The 17,901-nt window shown below is 37.4% G+C and overlaps 1 protein-coding gene and 1 non-coding gene across 2 annotated transcripts; one reads left to right on the top strand and one right to left on the bottom strand.

Moving 5' to 3' along the window:
• Nucleotides 1–6,709: 6,709 nt before the first annotated feature.
• CRTAM (cytotoxic and regulatory T cell molecule) lies at nt 6,710–14,410 on the bottom strand. Its single transcript, XM_063096026.1, has 5 exons — nt 14,275–14,410; nt 12,155–12,247; nt 10,168–10,314; nt 8,545–8,631; nt 6,710–6,840 (listed from the first exon to the last, which is right to left on the bottom strand). The coding sequence occupies exons 1-5, from the start codon at nt 14,408–14,410 to the stop codon at nt 6,710–6,712; spliced, it is 594 nt and encodes a 197-aa protein (XP_062952096.1).
• Nucleotides 14,411–14,903: 493 nt separating this feature from the next.
• Nucleotides 14,904–14,977, top strand: TRNAL-UAG (transfer RNA leucine (anticodon UAG)). Its single transcript has one exon. It is a non-coding gene; the product is annotated as a tRNA-Leu (tRNA).
• The last annotated feature ends 2,924 nt before the right edge of the window (nt 14,978–17,901 follow it).

Genomic DNA, 17,901 nt, shown 5'->3' with positions numbered 1-17,901 from the left:
TATGCAGTCAATCGTGTTTAAAGTAACTTAAACTAATTCTCTGTGTTGCAGGAATTTTTAAAAGGAATTTTAAATTTTGATTTAATTTTTTTTATTGATTATGTAAACCATTCACACAGTTCCAAAGTTAAAACTATAGATCTAGGTACATTTAGAGAAATCTAACTTCCATCCCCACCCTCTCCACTCAGTTTCCTCTCAGCTCCTATAGACAATGATGTTTGTTAGTTTTTAGTTTAGCCTTCCACTTAAAAAAATATAATCCAGTATGTATGCATTATCACCCATCTTTTTCTCAGGATAAATTAAACCTAATATACGCTTTCTTCTGCACCTAGCTTTTTTTTAACTCAATAATATATCCTGGATATTACGGTATAGACAAGTAAAATAAACTGCCTCACCATTCCTTTTCATAGCTGTCTCGTACTCCACAGTGTGGCCAGCCAGGCCCCTACTGATAGATACTGAGTTGTTGCAAGATTGTTCCAGAATGAATAGCCTGTGCACATGTGTATTAGTCCATTTTTGTGTTGCTATAACAGAATACCTGAAACTGGATAATTTATAAAGAACAGAAGTTTATTTGCCTTACAATTCTGGAACAGCTGCATCTGGCCTGGGCCTCAGGCTGCTTTACTCATGGTGGAAAGTGGCAGAGCAGCCGGTGGGTCCAAGCAGATCACATGGTGAGAGGAAGCAAGAGAGAGAGAGAGAGGGAAGGTGCCAGGGTCTTTTAGGAACCAGCTCTCTTGGGAACTAATAGAGCAAGAACTCACTCACTACCCTCAACCCCCAGGGAGAGCATTAATCTATTTCCAAGGGATCTGCCCCCATGACTCAAACAGCTCTCGACACTGCCACATTGGAGATCAGATTTCCACACGAGTTTGGGGGGAACACGTCCAAACTTTATCAACATGTCAAATTATAATTTTGCTGTTTACCTTTGGGATAGATTCCTAACAGCGGGATGGCAGGGTGACAAGGTTACTGCCAATGTAATTTTGCTGAATGTTGACAAATTTTCTTTCAAAGAGGGTTTATTTTTTTACATTCCCACCAGCAACATAAACATATGAGAGTGCTTGTTTTCCCATAAACTTGTTAACAAAGCATGTTGTGAAAAGATTGGATTTTTGCCAATATGATAGACAAGAAATAGATATTTCAGTACAGTTTTAATTTTGCATATTCCTTATTAGGAGTATCTTCATATCTTTAAGAACAATTAGTCTTCTTTTTCTTCTTCCTTTTTTATGGATTGGTTTTGATTGTTTTTCCTCAAGTTTTTGGGAGATTTTTATACGTTAGAGATTTAACCCTCTGTGATATAAGTTGCAAATATTTTTTCCCAGTTTGTTATTTGTTTTTTACCTTTTTTTCCCCATGAAAAAGTATTTACTTTTATGTTGTCAAATTTATCAACTATAGCCATCCCACTTGCTTTTGGATTTTGAGCCAATATTAAGGAAGTTTATTTCACTCCCAGGTTATAAAACTAGTAACCTGTTTTCTTATAGTATTTCAGTGGTTTCATTTCATACATTTAAATTTTGCATCCTTTTGGATTTTTTTTCTGGTTGATGATATGAGAAATATATCTACTGATATATTTGAGAAATATTCCCACTGATTTGAGATGCCACCTTTATCATATACAAGTTTTTTTTGTTATATACAAATTTTTGTTATAACATCAAACATAATCCTGTAATTGTTACTGAGATTATTATGAAATGAGGTGATAAAGTTTATTGAGAGTTGTCAGTCCCACTGAGTCTTTCTGTAAAATCTTTAACAATGCTCCCTTCTTGCCCTGTTGGCTTTAAAGTTAAAAAATTCTGCATATCCATTTTTCAGGGTGTTCTCAGGAAATAAACTTAGTGGCCTAAAGTCCACTGTCTGAAAATAGTACAGGGAGAAAACAATGAATCTAAGGTAGAAGAGAAAAACACTACCACTTTAGTGCATATTTACTATGAATCTAATACTAGGCCTGCATTATCTTATATCACTTAATCCTCATACTAATCCTGAATGCTGAGGGTTGCTATCCCCGTTTTACATATGAGGAAACTGAGGCTGCAGGAGGCTATTCTATGAACAAAACCTTAACTAACCACAATTTGGGAGGAAGGAAATAGAGGAAAGCAAAAGAGAGAGCACTCCTCATTTTACGTAGCATATTTATTTACTTGTTTTATGTTTCCTTCTGCAAAGAAGGATAACTCAATTTGAGAATTTGGGCTGAATAACTGAGGCTCACTAGGGTCCCTTGAACCACATTTAAAGTCACAGAGTTCCAAGTTTTTACTAAACGGACTTTCTACTTTTCTACAGGGACTCACATTTTGTTCCACAAATTAAGAACCAATTCAAATAAGTGTCCTGTCTTAATTAAAAAGTGTGACGTGTTGTTTCATAGAGTTGAAAAGACCTGGCAGAATTATTTTCTCTTTTTAAGCATCAACACAGAAAGTTCCCACAATGTTAGGCTTCCCTAGAACTAGGCAAGCTATCTTTCTTTAATAAGCTCTGAGGCATTTGGGGAGAATATAAAAGTTTTTGCTGCCTTAGTTTTGGTTCGCTTCTGTCTGAAAACACGACATAGATCAGAAAAGGTAGGAAAAAATTAACATATTTCAACAGGTCTAGAGTAAAGATCAGTGAGGGCAGATTTGCTCATGAATGCATTACAGGAAGGAAGAGAGCTTCTCTTTTAGAAGGTGCAATGTTGTAAAAATAGAACAGATCAAAGCCCCATTATAAATACAGCAAATTACCATGACTATAACCAAGGAAAGTAACAGGAGATTATGCTGTTGGGTTGAATTACTGGACTCACTAATGACCAGTAGTTCCAACCACCTTCTTCTATAGGAAGCCTCACTACTGATGGGCGCTCAGTCTGTTGGGTAGTATAATCTTTTCTCTCTGTTATTTTTACCTAATGATAGGTGGTAGAGTTGATGCTGGAGCCAGAAAATTTAGGTTTTGGTGGGGTTTTTTTTGAGTTGTTCAAGGGCAAGTAATATAAGTATCCTTTTGACTTAGTTCTCATAAGGAAGCACTAAAAGGATCATTAAATAGAGATTTCTCACTTGTTCTTTGGCTCCATCTTGGAATGAGCAAGAAGAATTGAGCATGAAATGCCTTCTCAAGGATTTATGTTATATATAAGGGAAGAGGCAAGATCCTGCTTTGATCTCTGTGGGAGCCAGGAGACCAAGTTTCTAATCCCAACTGTTTTACTAATTAGTTGTGTAGTCTTTGGCAGCCGATTAAACCTCTCTGGGCTGTTGTTTCGTCATCTATAAAACAAAAGAAGTGCTCCAGGGATGGCTGGTTAGCTCAGTTGCATAGAGCAGGGTGTTACAACACCAAGATCAGTGTTTCTCAAATTGTGTTTCTTAGAACAATACATTTCCATTAAACAGCTGCTTTATAGTTTAAAAGGCATTTGGGGCATTTTGACTCCCATTTGGGAGTTGAAAGTAATTGAAAACCCAATTCACCTGGCTTAAATAATAGTGGGATCTTTGTCTCACTTTAACAGGAAGTTCTGAAGTATTCAGCAGCTTAACAAAACCATTAAAGGACTCAGTCTCTTTTCTGTGCTATCCTTACCACAGTAGTTCAGATCCCTTGATGGGGATAAAATGGCGGTTCCAGGTATCATTTGCAGTTATGACAACATTTTGGTGGAAGGAGGGTGTTTTCATTTTAAGTGTCTCTTTTTATCATTAAGACAGACTTTTTCTAGAAGCCCACTAGGAACTTCCATTCATGTTTGAATGGCCAGCAAGTTTTATGTGCCCATACCTAAACTGACCATTGGCAAGGGGAACGGGACCACCATGACTGGTTCAAACTGAGATAGGAGGGCCTCAGTTTCCCAGAATCTGGGCTCTCGAGCCATTCCTCTGAGCCTCAAACCACTCCCCTGGAGTTCAGGCCCCTGCCCTGGGCCCTGATACAGAAGAGTTACTGTTGCATGTTGCACCTATTTTCAGCACAACAGGGGAAGATTCAGACCACAGGAGGCAAACTTGATCAATGTCAGAGGTCAAGCATGCATGCTCAGACTAGGAGTCATACATAAGAGTATTCACAGGTTGCATGAAAATGTTAGGTAGCCAACTGTAAAAGCTGGAAGCTAGAGTGAAACAGGGCTGAGGCTCATTCTTGTGCCAGCCCGCACTTTGCCTGTGAAGTATGTATTCCTTACTCTTGCTATTAAACTTGCGTTCGCTTTCTTCTCTGATTCTACCCTGGAATCCTTTCCTGCAGAGGAGTCAAGAACCTGGTAGGGACACTGTGGAGAGGTCAGTGACCTGACCTCTCCAGGTCCTCTCCTGAGAGGTAACAAAACAAAATTTTGGTTTGGGGTTTTTTTTTGAGTCGTTCAAAAGAAAGTAATATAAGCATGCTTTTGACTTAGTTCTCATAAGGAAACACTAAAAGAATCATTAAGTAGAGATTTCTCACTTGTTCTTTGGCTCCATCTTGGAATGAGCAAGAAGAATTGGGCATGAAATGCCCTCTCAGGGATTTACATTATTTGTAAGGGAAGAGGCAAGATCCTGCTTTGATCTCTTTAGGAGCCAGGTTTTCAATAGGTAGATTTAAATATATACACACACATACACACATATATACACACACACATGCACACGCACATAAATGATTTTATATTGCCTAGCTCTGTCCACTGAGAGTACTTGAGAACAATTATACTCCTAAAACAATGAGTATACCTAGCACCTGGATCCTGGTTCTGAATACCATTTTCTACTAAATGGAAGTGGGGATTCTTGGAAAAATGGTTAATTCCCAGGCTAGAGCAGGGAAAGTTTAAGAAGAGCCTGGAATATCTCATACCAGAAAGCAAGAAAGTGCTCAAAGATTGAGGATGGTGTATCAAAAGGACACAGACGCCAGCTTCCACAATCTGACCATCAAATTAGCAATAAATTAATTTGATAGTAACAGATTTTAACCCATTGAATAACAGAGAAAACCCTGAGTCCATGCAGATATAAGTAAGTAAATGAATAACTTAAAAGTTTGGTGAGAAATAGGATATTTGCGTAGTTTTAAAGCATCTCCCCACAAAACAGTAACTCATCCAGGAGAAAAGAGTACCTTGACAGTGGAGAAGTCAGGCAGACGCCGCCTTAACCAGGTGGTCAGAGAGAACACCGTCAACAGTGGGATGAATATAACGCAATGGAATTAACATAGCGTCTCTCCGTGAGAGTCCCGTGAAAGTGTGTAACTTGAATCTAATACAGAGGAAAACCAAACTGAAGGACGATCTACAGAATAATTAGCCTGTGATCTTCAAAAATATTCAGGTCAGAAGAGTAAAGACCAGACTGAGGAGTGAGTGCCCCAAACTGAATAAGACTCAAGTGAAGTGAGATTCAAACTGGATCCTCTTGGACAATTGGAGAAACCTGAAGGGAGTCTGAGGACTGTTAGTAGAAACAGAAAGATGTTAATTTCCTGATTTTTGGTGATTGCATTGTGGTTACAGAGGAGAGTGTCCTTGTTTGTAGGAAATACACACGAAAATATTTGGGGGAGTGGTGATGGGCATCATGGCAACTTACTCTCAAATGGTTCAGGGGAAAAAGCGCATTGTGTTATCTTTACACTTTTCTGTAATTTTGCGATTCTTTAAAAATTTTTGGTCAAGAAAAAAATCAGCACAGCTGGATCTGGCCTCTATAATAAATTACAAATGCATAATATGGGTGTGTGTGTGTGCGTGTGTGTGCGTTATTTCAGAACTGATTTATTCAGATCCAAACAATGAGAAATGCCCCGTGTAAATGCCAGGGTTTGCAGTACCTTAAATAAACCGATAGAAAAAAAATAGACACGTCACTTTCACATATGAAAGCGGGAAGTACAGCTTGGAATACAACCACTAAAAAAACAAATGTATATTCTGCTTTTTATTAAAGTGTTTAAAACCGTCCGCTAGATCAATAATCAGTAAATAAAATTCATTATTTTCTTTTGTACATGTTCTTGTAATAGAGTGTCCAGATAAAAACTTTCTCTATCAGGTCAGTTCATGTGATTAAGCAAGAAAACCTAAGAAAGTCTAATCTTTGGGCCTACCTTGAGCTAACTCCTGTGTCTCGTGCATGGATGTGGTGCCTTCATGTACTCAAGACTCAGTCATTCTCACGCTGCTCCTCTCTCTGACATTACATGTGCTTGTTATATCTTCTTAAAGTCCGTCTTGAAAGTAACCTCTCAGGATCTTCTTTAGGTACTTTTTATCCCAAGGTTCTTAATTTGGTGACCAGAAGGAAAGATTTAAAAATATATGTATATTTTTAAGTAGTTCCACTAGAGCCCGATGTCTAAACACTCCTGTTCCCTTCAAGGTAAAAAAGATTAGCTGGTCACATTGACCCTGATCCACAAGACTTCGTAGAATCCTCCTGGCTCGAAGTAGTGTCAGGCTTAATAGGTTATTTCTTTTTCTTTAACTATGAGCTGTATGGTCATGGTTTGGTCCTCAGGTTGCTGCCCTGACTCTGGGGCAGATTATCATCAGAGGACACTGTCTTGCATTGCACTCAAAGGACGATTTTCATGTCACAGCAGTTATGCTCCTTCCCACAGTCTGCTCCACTGAGGTGACAATGTAGCTGCCATGAAATCACATTTTCTGTTGCAGGGAGCACTACACAATGCTCTCCGGTATATGAATGTGCTTTCCTTTTAATTTTGAATGTTGTGCATTTTCCTTCCCCTTTATTTTTGCTTCTGAGTAAAGCCTTGTGATGTAGTTCATACAGCCCTTAGGGTGGGAAGCTGAAAGAAAAGCATGTTGAAGATGAATATTTTGAACAACATTGAGCCCATTTATTTGAAACACTCGGACTGGATATCATATTTTTAGGTCCATATGGTAATGTCTTACACAAATCTAATCTAAAATTCACTGATGCATATAAATGGTCCAAATGCATTGTTGTACCCTAATTTTTAAAAAGTCTTATTATATAAACAATATGCTAAAAAACCTAAAATAAAATACACAGACATTTCTGCTATAAAATAACGTATGTATTTCTGAAAGCATATTGCCTTAGCAAAATTGCATACTAAAAGTAACAGGACTTACAGGAAAAATAGGTTTAGGAGTAGACCACCCACAGCCTATGCAACTGTACAAAAAGGCTAGAGACAGCCCCAGAGAATATGTTTAAAATGTGCAAAACAACACAGTTGAAATGCTAAATTTGAGGGTGCTGAGGCAAGGAGGATGAAAGTGGAGGTCTGAGTCCAAAATAAAGTGTGACTTCCCAGGAACTTGGCAAGCCCCTGATGATGTACCATTATAGGGAAGAAGCCCTGAGTGCAGGTACCTATTTTAAATTTTCTTACAGTTGAACTGCAAGGGCTTGTTTAGCAGCTGAGCTGATGGCTTTTCTTTTCCTGCTAAAGGTCATAATTCTACTGCCACTGTTTGGTTCCCTTGCCTTGGAAAAATGACATAGGAAGCAACCTGAATACATTATATTAACACCATCCTCCTCTTTGCCAGGTGAGCATGAGATGATTGATATTACAGAAACACGCATTGCAACACAACAGACTGTATGTAGTTTGCACTCATTTTCCCCTCCCACCCCCAGTTTTCACATAGTTCACTAGTGTCCTGCTAGTGCATATGTTTTTTTCCATTTCACGCTCTAGTAGGTCAAAACAAAAAAGGGTGGAGGTGTTATAAAAGACCAGCTTCCTACAAAAACCTCAACAAAACCAAGAGAATCAAGTGGAAAAGCTCACTGCATTTCATGCAACTCCCACCAGCTAGAATAAATTAATTTGCATGGAGGAAATAAAATGGTGGAAAGTTATAAGATTCTTGCTTTTCTGTAGTTTTAGCTTATGCTTTCTGGATCTTCAAGAAAATGCGTGCGTGCACACACACACGCAAAATCTTCTTCCCATCTAGATTCTTTTCTTTTCATTTTCTTTACATATTTAGCATGAGGAATTGCAAGGCATCCAAAATGCCTGAAACATTTCTGCTTAAATTAGTTAAGCCTTGTGTTCATTCATTCAATGCAAATTTATCCCGTACTCCCTTTGTTCCAGGCCCTGTGCTAGGATCTGAAGATATGGAGTAAATCCAATTACTCACCACCTAAAGGACTATTGTGGTAGCTAAATGAAAATACTACAAATTACAATATGGTGTGGGAAGTGCTAAACTGATAAAGATGTATATAGGATATTTTGGAGCATAGGAGGGGCATGTGTGCAGGGGTGGTCCTGTGTGTGACAGTGGGGAGTCAAGGAGGGTTCCCAAGGGGATACACCTTCCACTACATGAACTTAACTGCTACTATTTGTTTTTTAAGATGAGCTTCCTTAAATTCTACAAGATGATTTTAGAGATTGACTTTCTAGGGCCAAGAATCAGACTTTGATTTTCTTCCCTTCTCCTGAAAGGCAACTAATTAATGAGCCTCCTTTTTCAAATCTCAGGTCACACCGTTGACTTACTTTGGCCATTTTTGTCTTGGGATGATGTTTCTTCATTATTTGACCTCGATCTGTAACTTTCTAGTGTGTGATCTGAAATTTCATTTTCTGCAAGAAATGAAAATTAAGTTACTAATTTTCTAATTTCTGGTGGCACAGACATAAGATCATACCTCCGTTACTGTACAATGGTAGTCTTATCACACCCCGTCCCATACCTCATGTTCTCATTAATTCAACACATAGGTTTTTTGTCTTTTCTATGATTTCTGCAGGCACTGTGCTAGGCACTGTAAGACTTGTGGAAGTCAAATTACAACAGATTAGAATCAAGTATTGTCCTTTGGAAAGGAACAATGTCGGTAGCCCCAAAAGAAAATGGGGGTGAAGCATGAATGGAAGATTTTGAAACTATGCTATGGCATTGCCTGTTGTACAGGTATAGCTGAAGGGTCAGAACCTTCTGTGTCTATTTGTAATGAAGATATCAGTCCATGTGAATATCTAAACAGATGTATATTTAACTAGCAGAAGTGTTTCTTTTAAGAGTCAGAGTTATTCAGAGATGTAGTATTTTTCATTGGGACATACGGAGTTCTGTCACTGAAGGTGTTTGACCAGTATGTGGCTAGATCAGCACTGTCCAGTTGCACTATAATTCGAGCCACACGTGTAATTTAAAGTATTCTAGTAGCCACACATTCAAAAAGTAAAAAGGAACAGGTGCAATTAATTTAGTAATATATTTTATTTAACTAGTACATCCAAGATATCATTAGGTATATTATATTTGTCTGCCTGTGTGTGTATACTAAATCTTCAAAATTGAGCATGTATTTTATCCTTAAAGCACATCTCAATAGGGATAGCCACTCATTAAGTGCTCAATAGCCATCTTGTGGCTGCTGTGTTGAACAGAACAGGGCAGATAATCACTCAGAATGGAAGAGGGCATTTAATCCTGGCACATGTTTATGGGATTAATTGAATAGATGGCTATTTTGGATAACTTCTAAGGTCCCTTTCAGCTGTGATATGTGTTGAGTCTGTGTATCTTAACAAGTGTCTTCTATACTAGCTAAATAATACATTTTTTGTTTCCCATGATAACTTTCTAATCAGAATGCTTAAGGAAAAAGTGCTAATACACTATGGTTGAATGAGGCTGAGTGCATTCTTGCCAAGTAGGAATGGAACTGAAACAGTCTTTTATATTCAATCTTTGACTGATCACTACTAGAATATGAATTTCTTGAGAGCATAGATCTGGTCTGTCTTGTTGACAGATGTGTCCCCAGTGTAGGGAACAGTGCCTGGCATGCAGTAGGTGTTCAGTGAATGCTTATCGAATGAGTGGATGAATTAGCTCTCCATTTTGTATCCTTTTGTGAATAGAAGTGTCTGCAACTTAATGGCAATTCCTGGAGCTACTCTAGTTGCTGCTGGCTATGGGCTCTGACTATAGTCCCTGGTGATTCACAACTGTGTTTACTAGAAAACAAACAATTGCTTATTTGAGTGACAAGACATATCAAATAGGTTGTGCAGCATCTAACAGAAAGACTTTCATTGACAGAATTTTTCTTTATTCTAACCGATTCTTTTGTCATCTTAGAACCTCCATCAGATTCTCTGCCCACTCACCTTTTTTCCATATCATGTGTGCTTTCCGCAGCTTCATTATGAAGAGCTGGACTATGAGGAAGAGTATGAGAATGAGGAAGGACACCAGAGTGAGCAGCAGAATGCCACTGTTCTTCCTTGCCAATCCTACGTACTGGGGATTTGCTTCTGTAAGGAAAACAGAAGGATTTTACACGGTTTGGGTTTTGTTTTTGTTTTTTGGTCACTCGTAAGATATACATTCCTTTCACCATGTAGTATAGGCTCACATATGGCTCAGGTAAAGAGATGAGAGAGAGCTTACCCCTGAAGGCAGAGACTCATACTTCTATCCTCCAAAAACAAGCAAACAGGAATACAAACAAAACAAAGCAAAAAACAAAAACAAAAAACAAAGTAGGGTGATTTGAAAATTTTTTTAAGTTATGCGGATGTTGGACTAGTTATGTTTCATTTCTAGAGAAAGCATTGAGAAAATTGACTTATAGTCAGGGGATTTAAATTAGTTATAAGAAATGAATTTTTAACAAAGTGTAGTTAAGTAGCAAGAGAGATTGTGAAGGAGTTTGAAAAACTATCCAAATAAAATGAAAATTCATTTATCTTGGCTACGTTAAATGTGGCCCTATGTGAAGGCATTTGGGGATAAGCTAGATGAACTCTTAAAAGTCTTTTGAAATCTAGAATTCTGATGCTATGGGCTGCAATTTTGCTAAATGTCCTAGTCTCATCTCACGCAATTAAGGAGTACCAGCTGTGTGTGGAACAGCATCCTTGAAGCTACATAAGATACAACCCCTGTGCTGTGGTGGGAGAGTGTTCTCTCCATATGTAAACAAATAAATTAATAAAAATAAACAAAAGGAAGATATCCTATGTCAAATTCTGGATCCCTATGTATTTATATCACAGTGTGTTCAGGAATTCAGATGCAAGAGTGGTCCCTCAGGGCTGAGTTGGTCAGAAAAGTTTTCAGTGAAGATATTCGCCTTGAAGGAGGACTAAGGAGAGGACTGATAAGGTCGCTCTTTCCTTCAGGGGCAATCAGGGTAAACAAGGGCAGGCAGGGCAATTGAAATGGGATGATGTTTTCAGAGAAAAATGTGTATCTTGTCGGGCCTTTATGGAGACAGGACTGCAGAGGTAGGTCCTGCTGGTGGGGGATTTGGGGCTCCTGCTCTGGGTGGTAGGCTGCAGAAGCCATGAAGGTTTTCAGAACATAGTTGTGCAGACTGCAAAGGGATGTTTGGACAGTAGCTGCTAAAAATGGACCAGAAGAGGAGAAACTGAAATTACAGTACTTCATGCAGGAGATGTTGAGGGCCTAGGTCAGGGGGTGGCAGTGATAATGGATAAAATACCTGAAGAGAAGACTTAAAAGACTTTGGAAATGGACCGATTTGATGTGTGTGTGTGCGCGTATGCATATACATACATATAGCCATATACATATATACTTGTATACACACATGCAGAGGATTGGAGGGTAACACCAGAATTTGGGGCATGTGCAATGCTTTGAACAGCTGATTTTGTGGAAAAAAGGGTTTGGTTTTTAGTGATGTTGAGTTTGAGGAGATGGTAGAAAATCCTGGTACAAAACCAGGACTATTGCTCAGGAGAATTTTCTGGAAATACAGGTATAGAAATCTTCTGCCTAGTAGCAACAGGAACAGTCTTGGGAATGGGTAAACTCTTTATGAATTAAGGAAGGAGCAAAAGATGGAGAAGTAAAATCAGAAGTGCATCCACATTTCGGAAGTTAGAAGGGTAGGTGGAGTTAGTAGAAACAGAAAAGCAAAGGCTGGCGAAAAATGACAGGACCAGGCAAAGTGTGTGAGGAAGCCAGAAGGCACTAAATCAAGAGGGGACAAGGGAGTGATCAACCAATGATGTCATGAAGGGCAGAAAGATCAATAAAAAGGAGGACTGAAAAAGGCCATTGGAGTTATTGATTAAGAGGTTCAAATGTCCAGTGTCCGTTCTAAATGTGGTAGGTGACACTTACCACTGGTCAAGTCAGGGACTTTAGGGTCTTGAGTGGTTTGTTCTTTCTCTTCCTTGTCAATCTCTGATGTACTAGAATCTTTCGTTACTGCAACTAAGGAAAGAAAGAAAGACATGATGTATGCATACATCATATATATGTGAATACATATAAGTATCTACTCATATATATAACTATACAGTCTTTCCAAAGCAGCTTTGGAAACCAAATTAAGTGATCCTCATCAAAAACAACAATAAGATCATTTTTAAACTACTGATTTCTTGCAAAAATGGTTGCAAATGGCCAGGCTCACCTTGCCTTATTTTATTTTATTTTTTAAGATAAACATTTATGAACACTTACTCTGTGGCAGCCCTTGAACTGAGCATTTGGTATATATTATTTCTTACCACAGCTCTGAGAAAGGAGAGGTTTAGAGCAGTTAAGTAAATTACCTAAAGTCCTGAAGTAAATAAGTGGCAGAGTCAATACCGAAACTCAGTTTTTTCTAAATCCAGAACCCAAAATTTAAAGCATTATTTTATACTTTTTCACTGAATCAGGCCTTACAGGAGAAGGACTTTAGGATGCTTCCAGAAAACAATTGAACACTGAGTGAGAGATGGCATCCCAAGCTTTGTGGATAGAAAACCCACAGCCTGAAATGCACAGAACAATGATTTTTATGTTGAAATTTAGCCTCAATTGCCATTCAAACCTCTGCTTGCCTCCCCCTTAGAAGTGAGACATACTGTGATGTTTCTGCTAGGTAAGGTAAATTATAACAGCAAGAGATCACTTTCAGATTTTGTTGCTTATCTTTCCAATTTTCTTTTCTCCCCACTCTGCAGTCTCTTGCTTTTTGTTCCATCAGGCAGCGCCACTATGTGGACCCCGAGGGGAATGAAGCCCTCCATTCTACTGAAAATGGGTATTATTAACAGTAATAAAATGGTAAAAATTGAAAGCTGAAAGAAATTTTAGGAACTGTATTTCTTATATCTTATATATGAAAAAGCAGAGCAGAAAATTGAGTTGTTTCGTAGTGGTACAAGCCAATTTAAAGACAGCTAAATTCTAAACACGTTTAAAAATATTGGATTATTAAAGCAAGTGATGTGGCTGTTCCACTTTATAATATTTTCAATTTCCATTGCCCTTCAAAAAACTGTATGGTATATATTGTATTTACCAGTGTTTTAAAACCCCAAACATTTACTTTTAAATATTATTCAGGATACACATTTTAAAAAATGTGATCTGATACTTAGAACTATGAACATGGTTATGATCTGAAAGCACTCATTCCACCAAATGAAATTTTTATAGAGACACTGCATGAAACAGAAAGAGAACATGTAGGAATTTATGCCTTTTTGGATGAGGCGAACTGTCTTGCTCAAAACACTATAATAAATTCATTCATTCATTCATTCACTCATTCATACTGCATTTTCAGATACTATGCTAGATAAAATACAAAGTTAAATTAAATATGTGATCATTGACCTGAGTTACCATCTAGTGGGTTCATTGTCTAAAAAACTAGAATTATAATCCAGGCTTTTTAAATTCTTCTGCATTTGTAGTTCAATTCTCTCATCAAAAATGACATGAGTTCTTGAAAACAAAGTAATTTATGTGCCTTTGAAGGTGGTTTTGTTATTCAATGACAACAATCTCTAGCTCCCGTTTCTTTGCTCTCTGTTGATATCAAGTCTGTGTTTTGTGTTTGGTCTGTTTTAGATAGGAAAACAAAGAAATAAGTCTCCCCCCATAAATGAATTCAACCTTGTCCTTTATGGCAGAGGAAATTTAAATGTTACGATCACACACACGTGTGTGTGTGTGTGTGTGTGTGTGTGTGTGTGTGTGTGTTTGTGTACATATAGTATATCTCAAGCAAAACAGCACTCAACTTATAAGGTGTTATGTTACCCTGAAGCCCATCCCACTAAGTAAGCACTCCTGATATGCCTCTACTTCAGGACACTGCAAAGCTGGAGCCAGTTGTGGGGGAGGGGGTCTGTATGATCTTATTAAAAATTTTAAAAAATATCCTTAAAACTTAGAATTAGAAAAGTGACAAAGAGGCATGATTTAAAAAAAAATTTTTTTTAAATGATTTTGACACTTACCAGTACTAGTGGGCTGCTGAGGGTCTTCAGAGGACAGAGAGCTTTTCTCCAGAGCATCTGAAGCCGTCTCTTGATCAGTAACTAGGAAAGGGGAAAAACAAAATTCTGCAACTACAGAGAGCAATTTCACCCACATTGTGCTCAATAAAGTAGATTGTAAAATGTATTGAGCTGCTACCTGCTTGTAGAGGTTGTGCAGAACCTCAGAACTGTGTGTTCTGCAGCTCTTGCTCTGGTTTTTGAATCTGTATCCTGCTGATTACCCATCTGCTAACCTGACTGGCTTAAAACTACGGCTTGCTGGACCTCTGTGTGGTGGTGCATTTGGCATTGGTAGGCAAAGGGTGTTTGCTGTCTCTTTCTGTATCTATCCACCTATTTATCAATCCCTCAATCTGTCTGCTTGTCTGTCTACCCATCCACATATCTATCTATCTACTTAAGAGTTAGGAGGCTTTGGAGTCAGGCTTAGACTGGATTGAATTCCAATGCTGCTATTTGCTTATACCCGAGTTGGACAAGATGCCTAATCTCTCTAACATCCAGTTTTTTTCTTATCTGTAAAATGAAAATTCTAACAGCATTTATCTTTTGGAGTTTTTTGTGAGAATTAATATGTTCATTCAGCTGGCCGGTTAGCTCAGTTGGGTAGAGCATGGTGCTTAGAACACCAAGGTCCAGGGTTCTATCCCTGCACTGGCCAGCCTCCAAAAACAAAAATAAAAAGTTCATTTATATAACATGTTCAGTATAAAGCCTGGCTATTTATTAAGCACAATGCTTACTAAATGTTATTGTATATTATTTTTTAAATTGCTTAGAAATGTTCTCAGAGGTTCCATTTAGTATAGATTTTGCCAAAAAGGCCTGCATTCAGGGAGCATGATGTAACAACTGTGCCTGTCAATTTTGATACTGACATGTGGCAGGTGGGTAATATTTTCATGAAATTTGTGAGTGGTTTTCAGTGTTTGTTTAATCAAATAGTGTTCTGTGATTTTGTGAATTTATTAGTCACACATTTAAAATTTTTGAAATAAATGCCTGAATTGTGTATAAAAGTTGTGTATAAATGAATTGTGTATAAAAATTCTGTATAAAAATGCCTGAGTTGTGTATAAAAGCTCTGAGGAAAAAAAAAAAACTATTAAGGAAACATTAGAGAAATAGTAATATAGACTAAAGCTAAAATGAGCTCTGTGACCACAAAGATGGCACAGAAAATTGAAGAAAGAGGGGAGCTACTGGCAATGAAATGAGGGAAAAGCTTGAAACCTAGTCAAGTAGAAGTAATGGAAGGGTGGGGGTAGAAATTGGTAAAGTATATATATATATACTATATATATATAGTATATATATATATATATAGTATATATATATATACTATATATATATATATAACAGAAGTACTAGAAGCAAATTATAAGAGCATAATAAGGGAAATATTGGGGACTTTATAGAATAAAACTTATCCATAATGATTAAAATCTTTTAACTCAGAGTATACTACATATAATTAAGATAATTATATGTTTATGAACAAAACAAGTTATATATATATATTTAAAACTAGAGTTTGTCCTCTCAAATAACAAGCTGCTAAATAGTTGCATGTAAACCAAATGTTGTTTTGAGTAGATGGATACAAACACAGTATGATTTCTCTCCCTAGTTGGTCAGAACGTTATATAGACCTCTACTATTGATAGAGTTTAGATGTATTGTCCTCCTAGAACTCGTGGAAATCTGATCCCCAATGTGGCAGTGCTCGAAGCTGTTTGAGTCATAGGGGCGGATCCCTCATGAATGGATTAATGCTCTCCCTAGGTGGGGGGAATAATGGGTGAGTTCTCGCTCAGTTAGTTCCCGCAAGAGCTGGTTGTTTAAAAGACCCTGGCACCTCCTCTCTCTCTCTCTTGCTTCCTTTCACCATGTGATGTGTTTGTACCCACTGGCTGCCCACTGCTTTCTGCTATAAGTAGAAGCAGCCGGAGGCCCATTCCAAATGCAGCTGTCCCAGAATCGTGAGCCAAATAAACTCTGTTCTTTATAAATTAGCCAGTCTCAGGTATTCTGTTATAGCAACACAGAAATGGACTAATACAGCTATCAAATATGGTATCCACTAGATACATGGACCATTTAAATTCATTAAAATTCAATAATATTAGCAATTTAGCTCCTCAGTTGCACTAGCCACATTTCAAGTAAGAATTTTGGACAACTTGTATCCACCACTGTGAGCGTGTCAGTTTCCAAATAGTTAAAGACCTCTGATGAGATCAGTGACGATATTAATGAATGTGATATTGTGTCAACATTTGAAAGATCTGTATAACCCAGTGAATCAGTATTTTCCAATTAACCTAGTCATGATGTTACAGAATTCATTCCTGGGTAGAACATCCATTCAAAGTGCCCCATAGTTGGGTAGATTTGAATGGAACAGAGTATGAGAAGAGCATTGATGTGGATCCAGGGCTGACGTAGTAACCTTAAGAAACTACCTCTACCTCTTGTCAAGTTCTGGTGCAGCATCAAAGAATAAAATCCACAATTATCTGGAAAGGCTATCAAAATACTCTTCCCTCCCAACTCTGTATTTGTGTGAAGCTGAATTTTTTAAAACATTTATTTCAAGCAAAACAACATATCAGAAGACATTGGCTGCTAAAATTACAAGAACTTGTTTTCTATTAATCCAGACATTAAAGAGATTTTCAAAATGTAAAATAATGCCATTTTTCTCACTAATCTTCTTTGTATTACTAAATATAATTATTTTTTCATAAAATAAGCCATTTTTGTAAACATGTAGTGTATTTATTACTTTTAAAATAAATTAATAAATTCATATTTTAAAAATTCCTCAGTTTTAATTTCTAATAGGTAAATATTGACAGATATAACTCACATAAGTAAAAGTTCTTTGGGGTCCTCAACTATTTTTAAAAGTCTAGAGAAGTCCTGAAATCAAAAAGTTTGAAAACTGTTGCTTAATTATTTTTTTCATCCCTTCCTCGGGTAAAATAATAGGAAACCAAGGTTCTTCACTTGGAATACTAAAAAGACAAAATATGTAATTTCAAAGATAATCTAATCTATTCCCATTGTTCTAGTCTCCTCCTCACAGCATCGCTCTGTGTGTTTTTCAAAGGCAGGCACTTCTCTTATTCAGCATGTGGTGCTGGGTTCATTCTCATTTTCCTTGGGTCCTACTGTGCCCAGAGTATAGAGATGAAAGGCGTCGGAATGCTTACTTGTAAATGTGTTTTAAGGCATCCTCAGCTAGTACATTTAAAAAACTAATCAGATGAACAAAATGATTGTAATATCTGTATGTCAATGTAGTAACTCACCAAGGGAAAAAGTAATAAACAAATGGAAGCTGCCAACAGCAGATACTGGCCTTCCTCTTTGAGTACTTGTTGGAAATCTGGCAGTGGGTTTAACTATAATCAATAGTTAAACCACAACTAACAGTCAAGTCTTAACCTATTATTGGAAACCTTTATAGCTATGACTTTGAGTTATGTACAACCATAAAGGAGGAGAAACTACAATTTCCTCCTCCGTAGTAATTTTTGCAGATGGCTTGAACCAATTGCAGAAAATAAAAAATATATT

The sequence above is a fragment of the Cynocephalus volans genome, chromosome 4 (assembly GCF_027409185.1).
Source record: "Cynocephalus volans isolate mCynVol1 chromosome 4, mCynVol1.pri, whole genome shotgun sequence".
In the NCBI taxonomy this organism is placed as follows: Eukaryota; Metazoa; Chordata; class Mammalia; order Dermoptera; family Cynocephalidae; genus Cynocephalus; species Cynocephalus volans.
Note: the sequence above shows the minus strand (reverse complement) of the source record. Positions and strands in the feature narration are given on the sequence as shown.

Coding starts and splice junctions, on each gene's coding strand:
- CRTAM (XM_063096026.1), bottom strand. CDS start 14,410: ATGTGGGTGAAATTGCTCTCTGTAGTTGCAGAATTTTGTTTTTCCCCT. Junction 12,248..14,274: donor TCAGCAGCCCACTAGTACTG/GTAAGTGTCAAA, acceptor TTCTTTCCTTAG/TTGCAGTAACGAAAGATTCT. Junction 10,315..12,154: donor AGTCCCTGACTTGACCAGTG/GTAAGTGTCACC, acceptor TTTTCCTTACAG/AAGCAAATCCCCAGTACGTA.